This window comes from Sapajus apella, unplaced genomic scaffold, assembly GCF_009761245.1.
Source record: "Sapajus apella isolate SASKATOON/1434 unplaced genomic scaffold, GSC_monkey_1.0 scaffold6, whole genome shotgun sequence".
In the NCBI taxonomy this organism is placed as follows: domain Eukaryota; kingdom Metazoa; phylum Chordata; class Mammalia; order Primates; family Cebidae; genus Sapajus; species Sapajus apella.
Genome location: NW_022436946.1, coordinates 59,844,687 through 59,855,057, shown reverse-complemented (window position 1 = coordinate 59,855,057; position 10,371 = coordinate 59,844,687). Strand labels below are relative to the sequence as shown.

The 10,371-nt window shown below is 37.5% G+C and overlaps 1 protein-coding gene across 2 annotated transcripts in view; it reads right to left on the bottom strand.

The window, feature by feature from the left end:
• Nucleotides 1-10,371, bottom strand: part of RNGTT (RNA guanylyltransferase and 5'-phosphatase) — a 343,044-nt gene that overhangs the window by 309,704 nt on the left and 22,969 nt on the right. For both annotated transcript variants that reach the window (XM_032275278.1, XM_032275279.1), the window contains exons 3-4: nt 4,703-4,806; nt 4,521-4,609 (exon numbers count right to left, since the gene is read on the bottom strand). In XM_032275278.1, coding sequence (XP_032131169.1) covers nt 4,521-4,609; nt 4,703-4,806 — 193 coding nt within the window. The remainder of the gene's footprint in view (nt 1-4,520; nt 4,610-4,702; nt 4,807-10,371) is intronic.

Below are 10,371 nucleotides of genomic sequence, written 5' to 3'. Positions count from 1 at the left end.
GCGATCTCGGCTCACCGCAACCTCCGCCTCCTGGGTTCAGGCAATTCTCCTGCCCCAGCCTCCTGAGTCGCTGGGATTACAGGCACGCGCCACCATGCCCAGCTAATTTTTTGTAGTTTTAGTAGAGACGTGGTTTCACCATGTTGACCAGGATGGTCTCGATCTCTTGACCTCGTGATCCACCCGCCTCGGCCTCCCACAGTGCTGGGATTACAGGCTTGAGCCACCGCGCCCGGCCCCAATTTTTTTTTTTAGAGACAGAGTCTCACCCTATTGCCCAAGCTGGAGTACAGGTATAATCACACCTCACTTCAGCCTCAAACTCCTGGGCTCAAGCAGTCCTCCCACCTCAGCCTCTTAAGTAGCTGCAACTACAGGAGTGCACAGCTGTGCTTAGCTAATTTTTTCATTTATAGAGACAGGGACTCGCTTTGTTACCCAGGATGGTCTCAAACTCCTGGCTTCAAGTGATCTGCCCATCTTGGCCTCCCAAAGTGCTGAGATAACAAGAATGAGACACTACACCCACCTGTTGTATTTTTTCACACAAAAATTTTTCACTTTTATGTGGCCAAATAGAAATCAGCATAGCAAGATTTCAACTTTAAAGCCAGAAACTGGATTAAAAACTTGGCTTATCCTTGTTAGTATAGCAGTGACAAGAAAAATAAAGAAAATCCTGGTTCAGCTCCTTATTAGATGCATGACCATGGCAAAGTACTTAACTTCTCTGAGATTGTTTCCTTATCTATAGTTTCCCAAGTCCACTGAACAATAACAAGCATTTATTAATATTAGCTTATTAATAAATAAGGGTTCATGCCTGTAATCCCAGTAATTTGGGAGGCCAAGGTGGGTAGACCACTTGAACCCAGGAGTTCAAGATCAGCCTGGGCAACATGGTGAAACCCTGTCTCTACAAAAAAATACAAAAAGCAGCAAGGTGTGTTGGTGTACACCTTTAGACCCAGACACTCGGGAGGCTGAGGTAGGAGGATCACTTGAGCCCTAGAGACAGAGGCTACAGTGAGCCAAAGTCATACCACGGTACTCTAGCCTGCATCTGGATGATACAACAAGGCCCTATCTCAAAAAAAAAAAAAAAAACTAGCTGTTACTATTATCAGCTTTAAATTCTGACAGCAGTTCTCAAATTTAAATCTGCATAAAAGCCACCTAATACTTTCATTTTGAAAACCTAGATTCCTAGCAAAAGTGCAATGGTGCATGTAGCCCTAGCTACTCAGGAGGCCAAGGTAGGAGGATCAATTGAGGACAGGAGTTCAAGGCTGGGGTGTGCTATAATCATGCCTATAAATAGCCATTGCACTTCAACTGGGCAACACAGCAAGACGCTGTCACTTAAAAAAAAAAATCTCAATTCCTAACCTTTATTCCTAGACATTTTGATTACACAGGTCTAGGATAGGCCCTAAAACATACATTTCTAACAAGTATCTTCAGGTGGTTCTGATTCGGGCAGTCCAGGAGCGTTCCTAAAAGAAAAATACTCATTTATGGATTCTGTCTTTGGTGATACACATGCAATATCCTTCTTTACTTCAGAATTAAATAAATATTGACGATTTTCTTCTTTATTCTTATTGGTCCTTTCAAAAGTATTTCATATACCTAAAATTCACTTACTATGTGGTTGGCTAACTGAACACTATTTGGTGAAAAATCACACCTTTCCTCTCTAATTTAAAAACACCTCCTTTACTACCAGAAATTCTGCTATAGTTTCCATTGCTTTACCACATGATTTAATGGCAAGAAAGAAAAATCTCCTCATTACTCGTCTTTCAAATTTTCCTTGCTCATAATCTTCGGTGTTACTGTAATCTTGCATGTTACTATATCTTGCATGATACTATTATCATGATTTACCAAACTATTTTTTTCTGTTTATTTAACAGCAAATATTTAGTTACTTAATGGAGGTGGGGGATTTTACAAACTAATTTCAAAGTAATTCTGCCAAACTTTCATTGGGATTTTGGTTGGAATAACATTAAAACTTTGAAATTAATGTGGAAATAAGTAATGCCTCTCCATTTCTTCAAGTCTTTATTTTAATATTTAAACACATTTTCTTCATAAAGACCATCTACATTTACTAATAACAATTCCTTGGTGTTATGTGCTTCTGTCATAGAAGAGAGAGGTAGTTTCAAGCGTGAACTCACAACTCAGTTGCTCAGGATATAATCCAGGCTCTAGCTCTTACTAGTTGTGTAAGTGACCCTTCAGTAGTCTTAACTTTTCCAAGTCTCAGTTTTAGAACACAACAATACTATCTATCTGATTGCTGTGAAAAGAAGATGAGGCGGGCCGGGCGCGGTGGCTCAAGCCTGTAATCCCAGCACTTTGGGAGGCCGAGGCGGGTGGATCACGAAGTCAAGAGATCGAGACCATCCTGGTCAACATGATGAAACCCCGTCTCTACTAAAAATACAAAACATTAGCTGGGCATGGTGGTGCGTGCCTGTAATCCCAGCGACTCAGGAGGCTGAGGCAGGAGAATTGCCTGAACCCAGGAGGCGGAGGTTGCAGTGAGCCGAGATCGCGCCATTGCACTCCAGCCTGGGTAACATGAGTGAAACTCCGTCTCAAAAAAAAAAAAGAAGATGAGGCAATGTGTTTGACATGGTTTACACAAAGACTAGCAGGGAGGAAATGTTCAATATGTGATAGACAATATTATTAAGATTAATAGGACTATTTTCTAATTATGTTTTCTAACTAATTATTGCTGTTTCCAGGAAAGTTGCTGACGTTTTCTTTTTTATCTTATGCTCTCAATATATCCCCAAACTTTCTTACTAATAGTTTTTCCGTTAATTATCTAAATAAGGAAAAACATTAGCTACTTAAAATCAAACAAGACATTTTAAAAAATTTTATTAAAGTTTTAAAATATTACCAAAAAATTAAAATGAGATGAACAGGAAAAATTTTCAAACGCTACATATAAGATGCTAATTTACATCATCTAGCGCTAAGAAGAGAAAGAACTATTCAATAAATGATGCTGAAACAAATGGTTGGTTATGTAGAAAACATTTAATTGGCCAGGCATGGTGTTTAACACCTGTAATCCCAGCACTTTGGGAGGCCAAGGCGGGCAGGCAGATCACCTGAGGCCAGGAGTCCAAGACCAGCCTGGCCAACATGGTGAAACCCTGTCTCTATTAAAACTACAAAAATCAGCAGGGTGTGGTGGCGCACACCTGTAATCCCAGCTACTCAGGAGTCTGAGGTAGGAGAATCATTTGAACTTGGGAAGCAGGGGTTGCTGTGAGCCAAGACTGCGCCACCGTACTCCAGCCTGGGCAACAGAGTGGGACTCTATCTCAAAAAAAAAAAAAAACACACACACACAGAAACATTTAAATTGCATCCTCAATTTAAACCATATACCAACAGAAATATCAGAAATAACAAAGAATCAAAGTTGGCCACACACAGTGGCTCATGCCTATAATCTCAGCACTCTGAGAGGCCCTGGCAAGATGATCACTTGATACCAGGAGTTCAAACAAAGCCTGGGTAACATAGCGAGACCCTGTCTCTATGAAAAATAAAAATAAAACAGCTGGGGATGCTGGCGTGTGCCTATAATCCCAGCTACTCAGGAAGCTGAGGCAGAAGGATCACTTAAGCCCAGGGGTTCGAGGCTCCAGTGAGCCAAGATTGCGCCACTGTACTCTGGACTGGGCAATATGGCAAGAGTTTGTCTCAAAAAATAATTTTTCTTTAATTAAAAAAAAGAATTAAATTTAAAACCAATCCTTAAAAATTCTAGAAAACCACCCCTACCAGCCTAGTTTATAAAAGCAAAAAAAAAAAAAACTGAAAACAACTGAAATGTCATTTTCAGTAACTGCCACTTATGAAAATTTACTTATTATATTTGTTTATTGCCTGCCCTCCTCCCCTCAGCCTCCAGCCCACACTAGAATATGAGCTCTGTTAAGAGCAGCAACTTTTTTTCTATTTTCTTCACTGATGTGTTCTAAGAGCCTGTGCCTGGCAGAGATAGAGTAGCAATCAATAAAAACCTGATGAAGGAACTGTCCATCAATGAGAACAGATAAACTGTAGCGTATTTGTATAATAAAATACTATATAGCAGCAAAAATTAACTACAGTTACATCATTATACATCACTCTCAGAAATACTGAATGAAAAAAATTAAGTTTCAGAATATTACATATAGTATAAAATGTAAAATGATAAAATGTAGAAATATAAAAATTAAATATGTAGTGTTTAGGGTATATCTTCCCAACAGGACACCTGAAGAGGAGAAATCAGGGCTTTATCTTGAAAAATGTAAGCATTATGAAAATACATTTATTACATAATTCACAAAAATCAGTCTCTCATTTTAATTAATACTACTTGATAATTATTTAAAACAGAAAAAAAATAACTTGTTTATTTGCAAACAAGAAAACAGAAACCTAGTGGCAAAACAAAATATTCAACCATGGTAAAGTAAAGCCAAACATACCTATAAGTTCAGGTGGATTTCTTTCATTAAACCGCTCACACAGACGAATAAATGTTTCAGTATTCTCAGTGGTAGGGCACTCGCCATGTCTAGTAATATAGAAAAAGTTTTCTTGAAAAAAGAAGAGATTACAAATTGTAATGAAAGGTTTCAATATTAAAGAACCTTAATACATAACTTACCCTTTACACTGAAGTTTTATATATTTGATTCCTTCTTTTTCTATGTCATTTCTGTCATAGAACCTTGAAGTATTTGTCAGGTCCACCAACAAGCCCATTTTAACCTAAAAAAAAAAAATGAAAGGGCAGATTTACTAGTAACTTAATTTGTTCCCAAATGCACTGACTAAATGGCAATACTACAGTTCATCCATCTACACTGAGGGAGATTTTATATGTACTTTGCCCCTGAACAATTGATAATAATAATAAAGTACCACTTACCTAATTCTTACTCAAGACACTAAAACTAAGCAGGCACTTGTTAAAATAAATTAACTCCCAAGCTAAGGAAGGAACAGGAATACAACCAAAACAAATTCTACTACCCAGAGTTTGCTTCATACACCTCTGCACCTGTGATTTATTTGACAAGAGGCAAGAGTAGGAATAACATCTATCCGAAATACACCACAACTCAAGCTCCAGGCACACATCACCCACCCCAGCCTTCCAAGAAGCCACCACCAATAACTCTGTTAATAACTATTGACTACACCATTTTATATCCCAGGCTTAAAATATGAGACAAGCCAGTTATATAATATATATACATATATATGTATACATGATCTATATGTATATACATATGAGTATGTATATATGATGTACATATATCATGTCTCATCAATATTTTAGACATCTTTCTTTTTTATTAACAACTCTTCTATTTTCTGAAAATATACTGAAGCCTCAAGTTACGTTTTTTGAAATCAGAAGCAACGTTAAAAATGGAGACAATATTAAGAAAATGGTAGTATGGGAGAGAAATTCGGCCAGGCACAGTGGCTCATGCCTGTAATCTCAGCACTTTGAGAGGCCATGGCAAGAGGACCACTTGAAAAACCATGTGTTTGGCGGGGAAAAAAGATTTAAAAATTAAATAACATATTTTCCTCTCCTATTCTTGAGTATCATATAAACAGAAGGTAATTTTTTTTTTAAGTTTTGTTTTCTGTGAAACTAAGGCATATAAAATCCACACATTCATTAAAAAAATGTCTAAGTTCTGGCAAAAAATTAAGAACTCTGCAGAAGCTATATGGAAAAGAAGAAAATCGCAGCAGACCCAGAAGCAGCAGATTTTAGAAAGATACCAAGAAAAATATATTTCTGGTAAGAAAGGGCTCACCTTAAAGTGGTGGACCTATCACTCATCTACACAAGAGATAAGGATCTGGAGAAGATGGGGCAGATTACAGGGAAGCAGAAGCAACGCAAGTGGGGGAAATGCAATGAAGACACACAAAAGCAGTAAAAATGAACCCATGTTTGTGAATACCACAAAATGGCAGCACACATTTTCCAGTTCCATGAAGAAACCATCCAAGTAAATCAGTAAGAAGACTCCCTCATCTGAAATGCTTGGGACCTGAAGTGTTTAGGATTTCAGATTTTTCAATATTTGCATTATACTTATAGGTTGAGCAATCCTAATATGAAAATCCAAAATCTGAAATGTTCCAATAAGCATTTCCTTTGGGCATCATGTAGTGCTAAAAAAGATTCAGATTTTGAATGTTTGGATTAGCGATGCTCAACCTGTACATGCTTTAATGGAATACTATAAAGCTGTTAAAAAAAGAAAGAACAAGAAGTTCTATGTGCAAATATATGAAGATCTTCAGAGTATACTATTACGTTGGAAGTGCAAGGTTCAGACCAGCATATATAATGTTCTACCTTGAGTGTACAGAGGAGAGCACAGGAATCTGTATTTTTTGTTGCTTATATACACATAAAGAAATTCTGACAGGATGCATTAAAAAAATCTAAACAGTGGAACCTGTGTGGTAAGTAGTGAGGGCCTAGGAAGACAGAGGGCAAAAGTGAGAGGGAAACTTCATGATACCAACCTTTTAAAACTTTTGGATTTCTGAAATCAGTGAACGTATTGTCTATTTCTTAAATGACAAAAATCATTTTCATTATTTTTAGGTACCATGTGATGCCTAAGAATCACATCTTGGGCAGTTAAATTCTAACATATAGGGTAAAAAAGTACATACAGTCAAACTTCTCTCCTAAATTCCTTAAATAACCAATGAAGAACAGTACACATGGCCATATTCGTATTACTGGAGACTTAATCTCATCTCAATAAGTCTATCATAGCCAATTTTTCTTTCTGGATTGGAACATAAATCATAATTTCTCCTGTTGAGCACTAGCTGAAGAAGTTGATTTGCGTTCTGGGGCCTTAAGTACGAAAAATCTTTAAAACCTAGAATCACAATCAGCCAACAAGATGGTCTCACTAAGAAATGCACACCCAAACTGAGGCTAAAAAAGTAATAGTAAATTCATACATCTTCCACCTCATTCTGAAGCATAAACTCTCTGGGAAAAAAAATGGCAAGAGAAACAATCTTTACTTTCTTCAATTGATATATTATATTTTATGTATTTATGGGGTAAATGTGATATTTTGTTACATGCATGTAATGAGTAATGATGAAAGCAGGGTATCTGGAGTACCCATCACCTTGAGTAATTATCATTTCTATGTGTTAAGAATATTACAAGTTCTCTCTTCTAGCTACTTGGAAATACACAATACATCCTTGCTAACAACAGTCACCATACCCTGCTATCAAAAATAAAAATTTATACATTCCACCTAACTATATGTTTGTACTGACCAACCTCTTTCACCATGCCTCTCCTGTTCACATAACCTTCCCAGACTCTGGTACCTATAATCTATTATTCTTCTCTCTATTTCCATGTGATCAATTTTTTTTAAGAGATAGGGTCTCATTCTGTTGCCCATGCTGGAATGTAGTAGCACAATCATAGCTCACTGTAACCTCAAACTCCTGGGTTCAAGTGATCCTCTCATCTCAGCCTCCCAAGTTCCAGGACTACAGATGTGAGATCAACTATTTTGGCTCCCATAGGAGTGAAAATGTGAAATTTGTCTTTCTGTATCTAGCTTATTTCACTTAACATAATGACCTCGAGTTCCACCCATGTGCTGCAAATGACTATTTCATTCTTCTTCATGGCTGCATAGTATTCCATTGTGTATAGATGCTGTATTTTCTTTATCCATTCATCCACTGATGAACACTTAGGTTGATTCCATATATTTGCTATTGTGAACAGTGCTACAATAAATATGCAAGTGCAGGTATGTATCCCTTTGATATAATGATTTCTGTTCCTTTGGATAAATACCCAGTAGCAAAACTGCTAGATCATATAGCAGTTCTACTTTTAGTTTTCTGAGAAATTTCCATACTGTTTTCCATGGTGGCTGTACTAATTTGCATTCCAACCAACAGCATATAAAAGTTCTCTTTCCTGTATCATCCCATATCAAATTGAGCCATTGATTTAAAAAAAAAAAAAAAGAGTTCTCTTTTCTCCACATCCTTGCCAGCATCTGTTATTTTTTGTCTTTGTAATAGTTTTTTGTTTGTTTGTTTTTTGAGAGACAGGGTTTTGCTGTGCCACCCAGGCTGCTGGAGCTACTGCACTCAAGCCTGGGTGGCACAGCACAGCCTGGGTGGCAAAGCAAAACGCTGTCTCTCAAAAAACAAACAAATCATAGCTCACCATTGTAACTTGGATCTTCTGGGCTCAGGGATCCCTCTACCTCAGTCTCCTAAGTAAGGTAAGATGACAAGCATGTAACCCACACCTGGCTAATTTTTTAAATTTTTTGTAAAGACAGAGTCTTGTCATGTTACCAAGGCTGGTCTCAAACTCCTGGCCTCAAGTGATCCTCCCATCTCAGCTTCCCAAAGTGATAGGATTACAGACATAAGCCACTATACCTAGTCATAAATAGCCATTCTAACTGGCGCAAGATGATATTTCATTGTAGTTTGGATTTGCATTTTCCTGATGATTAGTAATGTTGAGCATTTTTTTTTTAGCATTTTTTTCATATATTTGTTAGCCACATTTGTATGTCTTCTTTTGAGAAATGTCTATTCATGTCTTTTCCCCCTTTTAAATGGATCTTTTTTTCTGTTGTGTCGAGTTCTTTGTATATTCTGGATACTACTCTCTCAGACAAACAGTTTGCAAATATATTCTCCTACTCAATAGGTTGTTATTTCACTCTGTTGATTGTTTCCTTTGCTGTGCAGAAGCTTTTTTAATTTATTTTTTGAGACAGAGTCTCACTCTGTTGCCTAGGCTGGAGTACAGTGGTGTGAATAAGACTCACTGTAGCCTTAACCCACTGAGCTCAAGCAGTCATCCTGCCTCAGCCTCCCAAGTAGCTGGGACCACAGGTATGTGCCACCAAGAAATGGGTCACTCTGTTACCCAGGCTGTTCTCCAATTCCTGGCCTCAAACAATCCTCCCACCTTGGCCTCCCAAAGTGCTGGGATTACAGGCATGAGCCACTGCACCCAGCCCAGATGCTTTCCAGTTTCATAACATCCCATTTGTCTGTTTTTGTTTTAGTTGTTTGTGTTTTTGAGGTCTTAGCCATAAAATTGTTACTAAGCCAATGTCCTACAGTGTTTTCCCTTTGTTTTCTTCTCAAAATTACTGTTTTATGCTTTTAGATCTTATATTTAAAGTCCTTAATGCATCTTGAGTTGATTTTATATGTGGTGAGAGATAAAGATCCAGTTTTATTCTCCTGTATATGGATGTCCAATTTTCCCAACACCATTTATTAAAGAGAGTGTCCTACTCTGTTCCATTAGTCTGTTTTTATACCAATGCCATGCTGTTTTGGTAACTATAGTATTGTAATATATTGTAAAGTAGTGTGATACCCACAGCTTTGTTCCTTTTGCTCAAGATTGCTTTGGTTATTCAGGCTCATTTCAGTTTCCATATAAATGTTAGGATTCAGGTGGGATGCAGTGTCTCACGCATGTAATCAAGGTGGGAGAACTGCTTGAGCCCAGGAGTGCAAGACCAGCAGACAGCAGAGGTGACACAGCGAGACACCATCTTTAAAAAAATTTTTTTTAATAAAATAAAAAAGTTAGGAGTTTTTTCTATTTCTATGAATAATGTCATTGGTATTTTATAGAGATTGCACTAAATATGCAGATTGCTTTGGAAAATATGGTCATTTTAACAATATTAATTATTCTAATCCATGGGCATGGAGGTCTATTTGTTTGTGTCACACTCAATTTCTTTCATCACTGTTCTAGTTTTTCTTGTAGAGAACTTTCACTTCCTTGGTTAAATTTATTCCTGGGTATTTTACTCTTTTTGTAGCTATTATAAATGGGATTGCCTTCTCGATTTCTTTCTCAGCTAGTTCAGTATCAGCATACAGAAACACTACTGATTTTTGTATGTTTTCTTTTTTTTTTTTGCCCAGGTTGAAGTGTAGTGGCTCAATCATGGCTCACCAAAGCCTGAAACACCTGGGTTCAAGTGATCCTCCCACCTCAGCCTCCCATGTAGCTGGAACTAGAAGAATACACCATTGTGACTGGATAACTTTAAATTTTTAAAAAATATTTTGTAGAGATGGAGTCTAGCTTTGGGGTCCAGTCTGTTCTTGAACCCTTATCCTCAAGTGATCCTTCCACCTCAGCCTCCGAAAGCACTATGACTACAGATGTGAGCCACTGCCCAGCCCATATGTTTATTTTGTATCCTGCAACTTTACTAAATTTCTCATAAGACCTCAGAGTTTTCT